At 48.3% G+C, this 16,539-nt stretch overlaps 1 protein-coding gene across 2 annotated transcripts in view; it reads right to left on the bottom strand.

Annotated features, from left to right (window-relative positions):
- Positions 1-16,539, bottom strand: part of MARCHF4 (membrane associated ring-CH-type finger 4) — an 80,509-nt gene that overhangs the window by 34,933 nt on the left and 29,037 nt on the right. The window contains exon 2 of one of the 2 annotated variants that reach the window (XM_075933029.2): positions 7,858-8,019. In XM_075933029.2, coding sequence (XP_075789144.1) covers positions 7,858-8,019 — 162 coding nt within the window. The remainder of the gene's footprint in view (positions 1-7,857; positions 8,020-16,539) is intronic. The other variant, XM_075933030.2, reaches the window with a different exon arrangement.

Genomic DNA, 16,539 nt, shown 5'->3' with positions numbered 1-16,539 from the left:
CCCGGTAGTTCGAATTAAAGCCCTAAATTGAACTACCTGTTAAACCTCATTCCTCATGATTTGCAATTTCGAATGCCTACATTAGCCTCCCTAGTTCGAACTAGGGGGCTAGTGTAGACAGACCCTCTGAGTGTTAATACCAGATCCAGAGCTGACATTTTAAATGACACTGAATGTAAATTGGCCAGGAAGGTGGCAGCTGTGACTGCTTCCTACTATATAAGCCATTAGTATCTTCCTGCTCCCTCTCTTGCTTGCCCCTCGTTTCTCGCATTCATCATCTTTTGTGTCGTGTCAGAACCCCCGTCCTGTGTTTGGGGCTGTTTTCCTGTTGTGAGTCAGTAAAGCACCAACCGCAATATGGGCCTGATTTCTGCCACTGCAATGCAAATTCAACAATGCTAATATTTAATCTCATCGGCGCTGATTTTTATTTTTCCTCGGGGTGCTTTTCTCCTCCGCTTCATCCCCCTGCCGGTGCCCCACTCACTGCTCTCTGCCCTCCCGCAAGCTCAGCACCCACTGGCTATGTCTAGACTGCCCCCTCTTGCGCAAAAAATATGCAAATGAGACGACACGTAGAATATTGCCGCGCCTTGGTTGCATAATTAATGAGCGGCCGCTTTTAGCGCAAGAGGCTTTTTTGCATCTACACGGCTCCTTGTGCAAAAAACCCCTCTTGCACAAGAGCCGTTCTGCCTGAAAAAAATGCGGCAGAATGACTCTTGTGCAAGAGGGGGTTTTTGCACAAAATCCTCTTGCACAAAAAGCGTCTGCTCATTAATTATGCAAATGAGGTGAGGCGAAATTCCACATGTTGCCTCATTTGCATATTTCTTGTGCAAAACCGTGCAGTATAGACATAGCTCCTATGTTTTTCTGTGAAGAAGTCGGCGCCTATACTTGATCTGAGTCTCATCTCCTATCGGTGTGACTCCAATGATCTCTGGATGTACTCAAGTGTCAGGGAGAGCAGACCAAAGGCCACAGAAAATCTATACACCTTATTGTAGCCTCTGATGGGAAACTTCTTCCTAAGAAGGATTTTCTGTTTCCTTAACCAACTTCTCCCACAAGAGCCCCAGCCAGCCGAGTTTATTTTGATGACAGGACTTGACACGTTCCTTCGGATCCAGGGCCCTGCTATTGAATAGATCCGTTTTCAGATTCGGAGAGAAATGCAAAGAGTTTGAGATTTTCCTGGAGACACGCAGCTGGTCATGTGACTGCTCTCCTAGGGCCTCTATAACCCTCCTCCAGCTTGCGGTGGGTGTTCTTTTCTTCTTTGGTTCTTTCGAGGAAGCCAAAGCACAGTGGCTGTGATGCCAATCTGTCTGCCGGAGAGACGTAAGTACCTCTGCTCACCGCTTCCAGCCATCTCCTCACCTTCGAATGTTTGCCCGGCAGTTTTAGGTCTGGAGTGAGACACTCCCGGATTTCAGCCACATTTGATGTGGACACAGTAGCTCTGATGAAGGGCAGGCACTCCCCCTGAATTACACCAGCACCCGTGAGATGTGAATTAGTGCCAGAATCTTCATTCTAACCCTCGCAGGGTTCTGAACAGGGTGTCGGTCGATGCACTCTGAAGAGGGGACACCAGAGACATTTGTGTCTGGATTTTAACTTTGCGCAAAAGGGACTTTTGCCTGAACAGGAGCAGCATAATATTTCCGCAGTAGGAAGTCAGTGCTTTTGCAGAAATTCAAGCGGCCAGTGTAGACAGCTGGCAAGTTTTTCCGGAAAAGTGGCTGATTTTCCGGAAAAACTGGCCAGTCTAGACACAGCCGGGGTGTTCAGCCTATCTAAGGATCCCATCCACAAGATAACCCTGCACAAATGCTGCTGCACCCACCCACTCACAGTAGTCAAGGGATCGAAGCTGCCCGCTCGTCCGGCGGTTGCTTTACCCATCTGTGGAGATTGCCAAGTTCAGTGATGTGAGGGTAACAGGTCCCCCAGCCCTCCTGAGCTCCTGGAAGTGCCTCTGCGGCTCACTCACTGGGCAGCAGGCATCTGGCTGGTTGGTCTGGAGACTAGAGCTCCGCTTTCTGTAATTTTAATCCCTGGCGTAGGCAGGTTTGCAGCTATCATGGCTCTAAGGCGTTCTACATTTAAAAGCGGTGCATATCAGCTGCTGTCGGATAGGGAAGCATCCTAGCAGCCCAGAGGTTGTACAGAATCTGGGGAATTCAGTATGAGAGCTGATCCCTTGCTGTAGCTTCTCTGCCCCTAACACAGCTCTGCATACGTCCATGCAGGTCTCCCGTCTAAATACACACCTGCGCGGCCTCGTTGAAACCCACAGAGTCCATGCTGAAGTGCACGCTGTGGTCAGAGCACATACGGTACACAAGGACATACACAAACACACGCCCAAGATGCTGTAATGCACACACATGCAGGTGCAGAGGACACGTGCCGATTGGGTACAGTCTTTGCTATGGGAAAACACAGGATCCACCAGCTGCCAAAGGCTCCATCTGGGTTTTAAATGGGACCAGCTGACTCAAGATGTTGGGGGTGGGCCATGAGGTGATGTCACGTCCATGTCACAAGCTCAAATCTAGCCCAGGGGTCAAAAGTCTTTTTGTTGGGTGTCCCATGTGAAATGAGTCGGTGAATTGCAGTCCAGTCCGAATGCTTCTCCCTGGCTTTCTACAGACCTATTAACACTAGAGTGTGGAAAAGCCCGACCACTAAACTAAGGACGAATGCATCTCCGTTCCAGAGAGCAATTAGCACATACCAAACAGCCACTGGAGGGATTGTTCACCGGATGGTCCATTCATGCAGTTGTAAATATCGGTGGGCATGAAATCATGTATGGATCTGAATATTTGAGCTTGTGTGGGCCTTTCTGCGATGTGAGGGTAACAGGGATTATTTGAATCCCTCTGTCTGTGTGATGGAGTATGACGTGTTGCATGTGTTGCTGAATAGTGACGTGTATGTATTTCAGGACAAGTGAGATGTGGATCTGAGTAAGCATTGTCTGAATATCCCATCCTTTCCTCGATTATGAATGCAGATCCTCTACATTGGCAGAGGGTGGGACTAGATGACCCTCACGGTTCCCTCCAACCCATTATATTGTGTTTATTTTAGTCAACTTGCACCTATTTATAATCAAAAAGTCTCCAAGTTTCCTCAGTGTTTGTGAAGCCTACACATAAACTAGACGTCCTCATGGTTTTCAAGGTTTCCATTTTTCTTTGCATTTATTTCACGCACTCTAAGCTCTGTTATTGTGTTGCCACTGCCTTGTCATTTTTTAATCGTCACGGCAACAGCTGCCCAGAGTTTAATAAGGCCAGGTTTGCAAAGCGCTTCCTAAAAAGCGCAATGCTTGGGAAACGGGGGACGTGTCTTTCACACTTCAAAGAAGCGATGCCAATTTACACCGGCCAGGGATCTGGGGTTACATCTTTAACTTGTGTCTCGGAGCTTTGCAGACCTGCAGATTGCTCAGACAGCCTCGGATGGAGGCACTATCCCAATGCTTGGGGGACGCATTAGTATCTGTGTAAATGCAGGACTCTAACGTGAACCTCCAATCTGAGATACCTGCAACATTCAGGAACACACACAACAGCTTCAAAATACAATACAAGTTTGTCCAAATCCTGCCTCTTGACTTTCACTCTGGTCTAATGTATCTGAGCAAAGAAATTAAACTCCTGGGGCTCTAGGTTTGTGATGAAAATTCCCACAACTTGAGCCCAATGCATGTAAAAATCAAGTGCCAGAAGCTCTGCTCAACCATAGAATCATAGAATCATAGAATCATAGAATCCTAGGACTGGAAGGGACCTCGCGAGGTCATCGAGTCCAGCCCCCTGCCCTCAAGGCAGCACCAAGCTCCGTCTACACCATCCCTGACAGATGTCTATCTAACCTGTTCTTAAATATCTCCAGAGAGGGAGATTCCACCACCTCCCTTGGCAATTTATTCCAATATTTGACCACCCTGACAGTTAGGAAGTTTTTCCTAATGTCCAATCTAAACCTCCCCTGCTGCACTTTAAGCCCATTACTCCTTGTCCTGTCCTCAGAAACCAAGAGGAACCAATTTTCTCCTTCCTCCTTGTGACACCCTTTTAGATATTTGAAAACCGCTATCATGTCCCCCCTTAATCTTCTTTTTTCCAAACTAAACAAGCCCAGTTCATGAAGCCTGGCTTCATAGGTCATGTTCTTTAGACCTTTAATCATTCTTGTAGCTCTTCTCTGTACCCTTTCCAATTTCTCCACATCTTTCTTGAAATGTGGCGCCCAGAACTGGACACAGTACTCCAGCTGAGGCCTAACTAGTGCAGAGTAGAGCGGCAGAATGACTTCACGAGTTTTGCTTACAACACACCTGTTGATACAACCTAGAATCATATTTGCTTTTTTTGCAACAGCATCACACTGTTGACTCATATTCAACTTGTGGTCCACTATGACCCCTAGATCCCTTTCCGCCATGCTCCTTCCTAGACAGTCGCTTCCCATCTTGTATGTATGGAACTGATTGTTCCTTCCTAAGTGGAGCACTTTGCATTTCTCTCTATTAAACCTCATCCTGTTTACCTCCGACCATTTCTCTAACTTGCTAAGGTCATTCTGAATTATGTCCCTATCCTCCAAAGAAGTCGCAACCCCACCCAGTTTGGTATCATCTGCAAACTTAATAAGCGTACTCTCTATCCCAATATCTACATCATTGATGAAGATATTAAACAGTACGGGTCCCAAAACAGACCCTTGAGGAACTCCACTTGTTATCCCTTTCCAGCAGGATTTAGAACCGTTAACAACAACTCTCTGACTACGGTTATCCAGCCAATTATGCACCCACCTTATCGTGGCCCTATCTAAGTTATATTTGCCTAGTTTATCAATAAGAATATCATGCGAGACCGTATCAAATGCCTTACTAAAGTCTAGGTATATGACATCCACCGCTTCTCCCTTATCCACAAGGCTCGTTATCTTATCAAAGAAAGCTATCAGATTAGTTTGGCATGACTTGTTCTTCACAAACCCATGCTGGCTATTCCCTATCACTTTATTACCTTCCAAGTGTTTGCATAGGATTTCCTTAATTACCTGCTCCATTATCTTCCCTGGGACAGACGTTAAACTGACCGGTCTATAGTTTCCTGGGTTGTTCTTATTCCCCTTTTTATAGATGGGCACAATATTTGCCCTTTTCCAGTCTTCTGGAATCTCCCCTGTCTGCCATGATTTTTCAAAGATCATAGCTAAAGGCTCAGATACCTCCTCTATCAGCTCCTTGAGTATCCTGGGATGCATTTCATCAGGACCTGGTGACTTGCTGACATCTAACTTTCCTAAGTGACTTTTAACTTGTTCTTTGTGTATCCTATCTTCTAAACTTACCCTCTCTCTGCTTGTATTCACTACGTTAGGCACACCTCCAGACTTCTCGGTGAAGACCGAAACAAAGAAGTCAATGAACTTCAAAGAAGTTCACTACAAAGAAGAACAAAGAACCATGGAGCAAGAAGAACTCCTTCCAGGGTGGAATTCACTCCTGGAATGTCCCATGTGCTTGATTTAGATCCCCCAGAACTCCTAGAGACCATGTCAGCTCTCCCTTGGGAGTTAATGGTAATAATTCCTGCCAGTGCTAGCCCACTGGGAGCCCTAAGAAGGCACATTACCCCCCATACTAAAAGGCTACATCTACACTGGCAGCTTCTTGCACAAGAACAGCCGTTCTTCCGCAAACACTTGCCAGCTGTCTACACTGCACGAGCATTCTTCCAGAAGTAAATTTACAGTACAGGCAGTCCCCGGGTTACGTACAAGATAGGGACAGTAGGTTTGTTCTTAAGTTGAATTTGTATGTAAGTCGGAACTGGTACATATTGTAGGGGAAACTCTAGCCAAACATTTCTCCAGAGCTCAGTTTTATTCTCCCACACCTCACTTCCCTCAGTCCTTTATTCTCAAGCTGAGGTGTCTGCTGAGAAAAGCCGCTCTGCGTCTCCCTGGTCTGCTGGGGGCGGGGGGAGCACTAGCTTCACGTCTCCCTGGTCTGCTGGGGGCAAGCAGCTAGTGCGGGGTTGCCTCACCCCATTTGTAAGTAGGGATCCGATGTAAGTCGGATCCATGTAACCCGGGGACTGCCTGTTCAGCGTTGTAAAACAGGGCTTCTTCCGGAAGAGTTATTCCTCTCCCCATAAGCTCTCTTGCGCAAGAGCTCTTCCAGAAGAGGCCAGTGCAGACAGGCAACATGAATTTCTTGCGCAAGAAGCCCCTCTGGTTAAAATGGCCATCAGAGCTTTCTTGTGCAAGAGAGTGTCTACACTGCCATGGATGCTCTTGCGCAAAAGCACATGGCAGTGTGGACGCGTTCTTGTGGAAGAGTTTTTGCACAAGAGCTCTTCCACAAAAGAGTTCTTGCGCAAGAAGCCACGAGTGTAGACGTAGTCAAACAGTCAAGACCTTATAATGAAAAGTAAATAGGGGGGGCCCGTTGAGCAAGTCGGGGCCCAAAGCAATTGCTCAGTCTGCATGTGCCTGACACTGGCTCTGATTCTCTTGAGTTCGATAGCAGCAGGATTCACTTTTTTTAATGTGAGCTCTAAGTGTGACGCCGTGGTGCTGAGGGCATGGTGGGACGCTGTTCAGAGGAGTCCATTTCCCTCCGAGCGATGCTGCCAGATGCTGAGAAGCCATTTACATGAGCTGATCGAGGACCCGTAAAATGAGGCAGGACCTCAGAGGCCAATGCTGAAGGGAACGAAATCCGCCCGGGTCCAGAGAGCTGGGCTAGGTACGTCCTCTTCCGTATATTTGAGTCACGAGAGACCCTTGTTCAAAAGCTCATTGGACACGCACCCACCAGCCGCGGAGTATCGACTAGCACTCGAGGAAGAACAAATACTGTGGTGACTGACATCCAAGACGCTCCAAGCGCCCTGCAAAGGGGAGGGACATCGCGCCAACCCGAGAGCACCGTCCAAATAACAACAAACCCGCGACAACAATAATAGACGGAGAAGCTGTGGCAAGGAGAAGCTAAGTCACTCACCAAGGCCTCACAGTAGGTCTGAGGCAGAACGGGGAATAGAATCCAGGTCTCTCAATTCCTAGGCTTGTGTTCACTGTAAGGGCCTGCCTTGTCGCCTCACAGTCAGAGTGGGGGGGGGTGCATTGTCCTTGGGCAAACGTCTGTCCCCAGAGACTCACCAGAGCTCCCGAAATCTGAGGAAAGGGGGTGTGATTTCCCATGGTTTTGTACCGTCGGTCACACCTGGGCCAAGCGGCTATCGGCAGCGGCCTCCCTCATGTGGCTGTGACTGGCGGCCTGGCTCGTAGGGCTGGCAGTAACAGGAGAGTGGGAGCTCAGGCCTGAGGGGATGAAATTCAATATCCCTCCCGGCGTGCGAGTCAAAAGAGGGCGAGGAGCCTAATGGAGATGAGAGCAGGCAAGCTTGTGGGGAGGACAGACAGTCCAGGGCAACTCTGGGGACCCCGCTCTGCCACAGCCTTCCTGTGCGACCTTTGGGGAAGTCTGGGCCTCTCTCCACTTTATTTTCCCATCTGGAAAATGGGCACAGGTTTCTCTACTTCCCAGAAGATCTGTGAGGAAAGGATTCTGAGGGGCTTACATGCTACATTCATGGGGGCCCAATAAGGGTGCTAGACAGAGAAGAGCATGTGCTGGAGTAACCAGGGGGCAGCAAGAACAGACTCCGAGGTGGGTTTGGGGGGGGTTGAACCAGCCCCCCGCTTCCCTTTGTACAGCGTCTATCCCTCCGCCCCTCTGTGCAGTGCAGGGAAAGCCACGCAGACCTACTGACAACCACAGACAAGAAGGCGTTGAAATGTCTCTAGTACCTTTACCTGCAGAGGGTTCTTTGTGCTTATGGCGATGACGTGATACTTGTAGTAACACAGCTCGCAGCTCCAGCAGCCCCTCTCGCTGATCCATTTGATCAGACAAGGCTGGTGCGTGCACTTCACCGATCCGTCGCACCGGCACGGGCTCAGCAGCTCCCCCTGGAAAGAGACAGACAGACAGTCAGCAAGGGCTCCCTGCCGGCTGCCCAGCTGGTCTGGAAGAAGCGAGGCAAGGCGAGTCGGCTGGGGTTCCCTTTGCAATCTAAAGGGCTTTGGTCACAGCAGCCTGTTCTTTGTTCTTCGAGGAGGTTTTATTGTGTTCATGAAATTCCTTGCCTAGCGAAAGGGGCTGGACAGAGAGCTCTGGGGACAGCTGGCCTGTTCTCCTTATTGCCCTTCCAATGAGCATCTCCCCGAGACAAGATTGATCTCTGTTATCATAAGAACAGCAAGACTGGGTCAGACCAAAGGTCCGTCTGCCCAGTGTCCTGTCTGCCCACAGTGCCCAATGCCAGGTGCCCCAGAGGGAGTGAACAGAACAGGGAATCATCCAGTGATCCCTCCCCTGTCACCCATTTCCAGACAAACAGAGGCTGGGGACACCATTCCTACCCATCCTGACTAGTAGCCATTGATGGACCTAACCTCCATGAATTTATCTAGTTCTTTTTTGAACCCTGTTAAAGTTCTGTTCTTCACAACATCCTCTGGCAAGGAGTTCCGCAGGTTAAATTTCTGCTGTGTGAAGAAAAACTTCCTTTTGGTTCTTTTAAACCTGCTACCTATTAATTTCATTTGGTGACCCCTAGTTCTTATGTTATGGGAACAAGTAAATGACTTTTCCTTATTCACTTCCTCCACACCACTCATGATTTTATAGCCCTCTATCCTATCCCCCCTCAGTCTCATCTTTTCTAAACTGAAAAGTCCCAGTCTTTTGAATCTCTCTTCATCTGGAACCCGTTCTAAACTCCAAATCATTTTTGTTGCCCTTTTCTGAACCTTTTCCAACACTAAGATACCTTTTTTGAGATGAGGCAAACACATCCGTATGCAGCATTCAAGATGTGGGCGTATCATGCATCCCTTACATTCTGACCCCCACCTCTGACTGTGGAAAAGCCACGTTGTCAACCTCTGCGAGATGTTTCGCTTTGCTCAGAGGACTACAGTGAACCCTCGTTTATCGCGGTAGATAGGTTCCAAACCCGACCGCGATAGTTGAAAATCCGCGAAGTAGGGACATGTATATTTAACATGTATACAGCGAGCCCTCGCTACTTCGCGGTTCGACCATCGCGGATTCACGTATATCCATAATGTAATGAAAAAAGTCCGCGAAGTCGTGAATCCGCGATGGTCGAACCGCGAAGTAGCGAGGGCTCACTGTAACGGCTTTTTAAAGGCAGGGTTAGATTGCCCCCCAGAAGAGAGATGAGGAACCTGTGGAGGTTCCCCTCACAGCCATCCCTCAACACAAGGGCTGTGTCTACACTGGCCACTTATTCTGGAAAATCAGCCGCTTTTCCGGAATAACTTGCCAGCTGTCTACACTGGCCCCTTGAATTTCCGGAAAAGCACTGACGATCTACTGTAAAATCATCAGTGCTTTTCCGGAAAAACTATGCTGCTCCCGTTCGGGCAAAAGTCCTTTTCCGGAAAACTGTTCCAGAAAAGGGCCAGTGTAGACAGCCCAGTAGTCTTTTCCGCAAAAAAGCCCCGATCGCGAAAATGACGATCAGGGCTTTTTTGCGGAAAAGCGCGTCTACGTTGGCATGGACGCTTTTCCGGAAAAAGTGCTTTTCCGGAAAAGCATCCTGCCAATGTAGATGCGCTTTTTCTGGAAATACTTATAACAGAAAACTGTTCCGTTTTAAGCATTTCCGGAAAATCATGCCAGTGTAGACATAGCCAAGAGGAATAAGGCTTGTGTGTAGGGTTGCCAGATGGTTTAACAAAAAATACCAACCACCCCCTGCAAAAAACAAAACAAAACAAAACAAAAAAAACACCGGGAAAAAATACTGTGAGGAAAAAAAAAAGGGGGAGAGACCAAAGTTGTTGAGCAAAAAAAAAAAAGGCTCCAAGTCTGATCTTAGCGGGGGGGGGGGGCGGAGAGGAGGGAGACCTTGTACCGCATCTTACACCACTCTCTCCAGTTTGGGGCCACACACTAACCCCCAGTGCACCCACCCCTCTCCCTAAGCCAGGCCCCCCCAGTCCTCCATCCCAATGCACTCACCCTCCCCCTCAGCCAGGCACCCCAAAGCCCCCCCTTCCAATGCACTCACCCCTGCCTCAGCGCCAGACTCCTCACAGAGTCCCCCATCCCAGTGCACTCGCCCCATCCCCTGAGCCAGGCATCCCCAGGGCGCCCCACCCCCTGCAGAGCCAGGCACCGGAGGACCGGGATGGCCGAGTAAGCAAATCTGACTTTTAAACTCGCCGCTCCTGCCGCCCGCCCCGGCTGCCTCGGTTCACAGTGTGTAGAGGGAGGCATCATGTGGCCAGCTCCTGGGTCTCTGCTCAAAGGGTCACGTGGGCCAGAGCAGCATGCGCTCTGCTCCCACCCCAGTCCAGCACCCCCCTAGTGTGGCGCCTAGCAAGTGCCCTCTTTTGCCCCCCCCTTCACTATGCCTCTGCTGCCCTCCTCACTCTCCTGCCCTCGCCAGATGCAGCAGGGGAAAATTGTCCCCGCCGGGTTTCCATCCAAGGGAAACAGGAAATACCGGACATTTCACGTGTCCGATATTTTCTGGTTTTTTTTTAACTGGATGGGGGACCCAAATAACGGCCAGTCCGGGCAAAAACCGGACACCTGGCAACCCTATTTGTGTGACATACCTAAGCCAGCAGCCTGCCACACGCTGGTGGAGGCAGGTGGATACAGGGCACTGGATGAGTGGTTTTCTCTTTCCAGAGTAAACTACTAGAGCCTGCTGCCATAAAAAATGAAGGCAGGAAAACACCTGGGGCTAATTCACTAGATTGCTCCCTCAGGGAAAGCCACGCAACAGCTGCAGCCAATGATAGGCCGTGGAGTTGCTTTAAAAGGCTTCCCCCAGGTAAGAAGGTGGGGGAGACAAAGACGGATGGACCAGAAGGCAGCAGCAGCAGCAGCAGCAAACAACAACGAAGAAGCAGCAGCAGCAGCAGCAACAACAATGAAGCAGCAGCAGCAGCAGCAGCAGCAGCAGCAGCTGCATGAGAGCTGGTTAACAGGTACCAGAAGGAGACATTTTGGAGGGGTTTTGGGGGAAAGTGGCTCAGGGAAAAAGCTGCCAAGTCGGAAGGAAAAACAACCTCGATTACTGCTACTATAAGGTCCCTGGGCTGGAACCTGGAGTATTAGGCAGAACCGGGTTCTTCCCAAACCTTCCCCACGCCAACACAGAGCCTGTCCCAAGAAGGGAGGCCAGGACTATCAAGGGGTTTTCAGAGAGACCTGTCCTCCCTCTTCTCTTTTATACACGAACTTGTAGAAATGCTGAGTCAGCAATATGAGACTCCTACGCAGACATCTTCTGTCCCCTGTCGTGCCTGTGTCCCTTTTTAAAGGCTGGGTTCCATGCCCACTGGTTTCATAAGGAGCAGGTGCCAAGGTCCCTGGAGGATGGGAGCAGAGCTGGCAAAAGTGATATTTTTAAAAATGAAATGTAATGCCAACATGTTAATCTCTTCATTCGGCTTCATTATGTGACCCAGAAATGTCATTTGCCATGAAATTTCAGCAACCTGGTTGTTTACACTACAAAAGTAGGCTGGAATTTGACAGTCACCGGCTTTCAAATTACAAATTGAATATCAGGCCAAGGAAGGTTAAAATTTAGAAGTGTCAAGAATTGTGGTTTTCACTTGGGAACAGGCCGCTTCCTATGTGAAGACATGTCTAATGTAAAGGAAAACTGTGAAACGCAGATGGAGGTGTGGGATGGGGGTGGGGGCAAACCAGCAACATTACGTTTCAAAAGTTCAAACTAGCCGTGCTAACTTCAGTTGGAAGTTTGGGCATGTGGCTTTGCGTTGAATGTTTTCAGGCCTCCTGCCGAAAAGCCTACTTTGTTAGTGCCGTTGCCACGTGGGGCTCCAACTTCCAGTCATACTTCAAGGACTGTCCTTCTCCACCAAAAACAAAACCCTACCAAAACAAAAACCATTCTGCTGCATGCATATTTCCTGGGATAAGTGTGAAAGAGTAGAAACCATACTAGGCAGATTAGTCACATCACTTAACATTGCTTAATAACTGAAAGGCACTTGGATATTATGGTGATGAGGGTGGTTTAAGAACCTATAAAGATTAAATTAGAATAGAGATCATCTCCCCCAGCCAAAGTCAAGAGCTCAGAACTCATTTAAATTTCTCAAATTTCATCTTCCCTTTCCAAAGGTTGAAGGGTCTATATGAACCAGCCTGGGAAAAAACCTCTCTCTTACTGGCAAATCTAGCCAGAGAGAGCTACTGTCACCTATGAGAATTCAGAGAAAAATTCGGAGTATAAAATCACCCAGTTTCTCTATTTTTGCTAATCCAGCAAAAGCCGGATTTATTGCTAGCTTCTCCAAAGCAGCATGAATTACGATCTTTTGGGGACTGGTGCACAGCTATGTTTATATACAGCCAGGCCTAGTTGTATATGCAGCAGGAGTTTGTAAAAAAAGCCCAAACCCGCAGGCTTATTAAGGGGGTAAAGTCTTAGCACAGCAAAGAGAGGAGTCTGATCACAGACTTCACAGGAGAACAAGCCATCGGTGGCCATAAATGCATGAAAGAGTCTCTACACAGAGACCCTTACAAAAACCTACGCATAAGAGTGATTCTAAAAGGAGGCACAGATGATGAAAGTTAGGCTATGTCTAGACTAAATAGGTCAGGACTCTCGATGAGGTTTCACCAAGACAGTATAATTTCTGCCTATTGGACCTTGGAGTCTAATATGTCAAAAGTCATTTTATTTCCTGTTTAAACATTCCCCTGCAGCACTCAAAGCCCAGTTACAACAGGGCTGGTGAATAAGGAAAAGTTGTTTACTTGTTCCCATAACATAAGAACTAGGGGTCACCAAATGACATTAATAGGTAGCAGGTTCAAAACAAGCAAAAGGAAGTTTTTCTTCTTGCACTGCACAGTCAATCTGTGGAACTCCTTGCCAGAGGATGCTGTGAAGACCAGGACTTTAACAGGGTTCAAAAAAGAGCTAGATAAATTCATGGTGGATAGGTCCGTCAATGGCTACTAGCCAGGATGGGTAGGGATGTCCCGAGCCTCTGTTTGTCCAAAGGTGGGAACGGGCAACAGGAGTGGAATCACTGGATGATTCCTTGTTCTGTTCATTCCCTCTGGGGCACCCGGCATTGGCCACTGTCGGAAAAGCGGGACACTGGGCGAGATGGGCCTTTGGTCTGACCCATTATGGCCGTTCTTATGTTCTTCTGGTGCAGGGTAACCAGAAAGTAAAGTGGACTGCCAACAACAAATGTTATGGACTCATCTAAACAGAGTGAAATGCATAAAATAAATGTCAGTGGCAAAAATGTAAGCAGGCTTTTACAAAAAGTGTCTTTAATTTGTCACAAAGAACTTTGTGTCCTTTGCAGCATGACAAATAAGAAAAAAAAAAGTTAAAATGTTTTACTTGCCTTTGTCCCAGCATCAGATTGCACAGAGAGGGCACAAGTCACTGTAAAAACGTTCTCAAAGGGGAAATAAAAATATTACGCTCTGGGCATGTGATTTTGGTAACGGCCAACATTGCAAACACTGAGAGAGCTCAATTCTATCGGCGCATTGGAGCGTTGGCAATAATTTATAGCACATGAAGAATTGCAAGTAACCAAGCATGGGAAATAAATGCAGGGGATGAAATGACCCCGGGGCACAACGAAGTTCCCGTATGTGTTAGTGGTGAGAAACCCACATCATTAATCAATCCAGTGTTTAGAGACTGGTACATAGATGAGTGGTTGAGATTTATAATCTGGGCCCTGTCATGAGGTCCCTGCAACACAACGTTGCTGTGCTCGTGTTCCCTTGAGATGCTGAGTAGCTGTGTGGTCACTAGAAAGTGGCTGTGTCATGACGCAGCATCACAACTTAGGCAAAACCCAGCTTTTGGATACAACCCTGATTGTGTGCGCAAAGACCACATCGGTGCAGGCCGAAGCAGGGACTGCCCTGAGAACGGTCACTGCTGGTCACAGCGGGTGCAAATGTAATTAGAATATCGGCCTCGCCCGTTAAAATCTGGCTGTCAGTAGGGAGCTTCGCGCCAGAAGATTTTTCTGAATGATTTAGTTTTCCTGTTTAGATCATAAAAAGCAGCATCGTTCATTGGCACTGCTGTCGGTATCCACTCTCCTGGATGGACACAGGCATTTAGCAGGATATAAAGGACTCGCTAGACACAGAGGGTTATATTTTGCCATCAAGTAAATACCTGCAGTTCCATCGACTCCAGCAGGAACTGGCAGGTGAATCTGAGGACTCAAGTTGCTCTCAGGTTTGGATAGTTCTTGGTACAGACATACTATTAGGATGGAAGAGCAACAATTTGCAGAGAATGTTTACCAGGGAATGCTGCTACACTGATGGTGCTCAGATAGGCATCAAAAGTTTGGATGGCACTAAATGTTGGTCTGTTGTGGGCATAACTATCTAGTTAGAAATCTATAGGATCTAGCTAGAAATCGATCTGAGTGAAGTTTGATCTGCAAGGAGGTTTCCACCGCAACGATCTAGTTAGAAATCGATCTGAGTGAAGTTTGATCTGCAAGGAGGTTTCCACTGCAATAATGAATGCAAGAAGCATTTTCTGGGACTAAGCAAATTGTCCCCTTTGCAGCCAGTGCCTGCTGCTCTCATGGGGTGCACCACGCCTCAAGACACTGAAATCAGTGCCCTGGGCCCCAGGCTCAGCACTACATGGCAGGAGGGGCTGCAAGGATCAGACTTCAGTGCCGGGGGCTGCAAATCCAGCATCTTTCACCAGCATTAAATCCCCTTATCAGAGCGACCTAGCACCGTACTGGGTATCTACAAACTGTGGGCAGAATCCCTAGCCCCAAACGCTTCTGCACCTGAGGTAAAAAGACGAGCAGCGGGAAGAGAGGACAACACAGAGAGGGGATTTGAGGACAGCGGAAGGAGAGCAGCAAAACCACATTCTGCTTGGGGCAGAGTGAAGGAAGAAAACCTTCCTCAGAGCTCTCCATCAGACCCAAACCTGCAATATATTATGAGCCCGTATCCACCTGCAAACAGCTAGGGGACTGCTGTGGAGGGATTCCTCGCGCAGAACAGCATCCTAAGGGACGGTGAGCAAATGGGGGAAAAAAGACCAAGCACAAGGCAAAGCAGGAGGAAGAGGGAAGGAGCAAAGTCTCTCAACCCATAAAGCTTCCAGGGACGGAAACATCTGATCATAATGAGTGAATTCCCCAGGTGAAGGTGATGCCAGTTTGCCCTGGGGGGATATTTCAATTCAGTCTTCTGCCTCTAAAGCAGATTTTCTGTAGTTGAGCATCTCATCCAATTCAAGCACAGGACACAGAGGTTACGTCTACACAGCAGCGTTATTTCAGAATAGCGTCAGTTATTCCGAAATAATGTCTTGCGTGTCTACACAGCAAGCCCGTTCTTTTGAAATATATTCGAAATAACGGGTTTCTTACTGTGCCTTCTGTAACCCTCATTGTACGAGGAGCACAAGAAGTCGGGGGAAGAGTGCTTGATGTCGAAATAAGTGCCGCGTAGACGTGCCCAAATTCGGAATAAGCTATATTGACTTAGGCTACGCTAATTGCGTAACTTATTTCGAGTTTACGTAGATGTACCCAGAGGGGGCAAAGTCAGAGTCTAACCCATTCCCCATTCTTGGGTGAACCTGCACCCAGAGGCATTCTGAATTCTCCTCCAAAGGCTCCCATCAACTGACGCAAATTTTAGGCTCTCATTTAAAACAGAAAGTTTCTAGCCCTTCTGGCTGTGCAAATAACCGTCTGAAGGCGACCTAATTCAGGGCTGTCTTCCTGAGCCTGCAGACAATAGCTGGGAGCTGTGTGAACCGTTCCCCAGTCAGCTCAGGGAGTTGTTACGCTCCAGAGTTAACAAAGACAACCCAACTATGAATACTGTGAGAAGATGAACTGCTGACATGAAAGCAGAACCATCCGGGACGATAAACGGCGGGCAGAGTTTGGGATTCTAAAAACTCACTATTTCTCCTCACGCCCTGGCTAACTGTAGCACCAGATAGTCTGCCTCAGTTTTGCTGGTGCAGGGTTCTGCAGAAAGGAAAGCTGGCGTGGGGGGCAGACTCCTAGTCACAAGCAGAGCCTGTGCAGAGAAAAGCTATGCAGTTCTGTACAGCCGCTTTGCCAGCACAACACAGCAGACCCGGGGGGGCTGGGATATAATTTTGCTTGCAGATGAGGATTCTAACGAGTGAATCAGACGACAGCAGCAAAACAAAGAGCCCATAAAAGAGCAGGGAGGAAATCAAATTCCAGGCAATTGTCCTCCCTCGCTGCTGAGCAACGGAAACAACGGAGGCCTTTCAACGGAGAGTATGCAAAGTGGGCTCCAACCTGGTTGTTACAGTGTTTCGTAAACGCGCACCAGGTGCACAAAGACATGCCCCAGAAGACCGATTCCATCTTTCTCGGGACTGGCGCTGGCAG

Source organism: Pelodiscus sinensis, chromosome 7, assembly GCF_052426305.1.
Source record: "Pelodiscus sinensis isolate ZL-2025 chromosome 7, ASM5242630v1, whole genome shotgun sequence".
In the NCBI taxonomy this organism is placed as follows: Eukaryota; Metazoa; Chordata; order Testudines; family Trionychidae; genus Pelodiscus; species Pelodiscus sinensis.
This window is presented reverse-complemented; position numbering and strand designations above follow the sequence as displayed.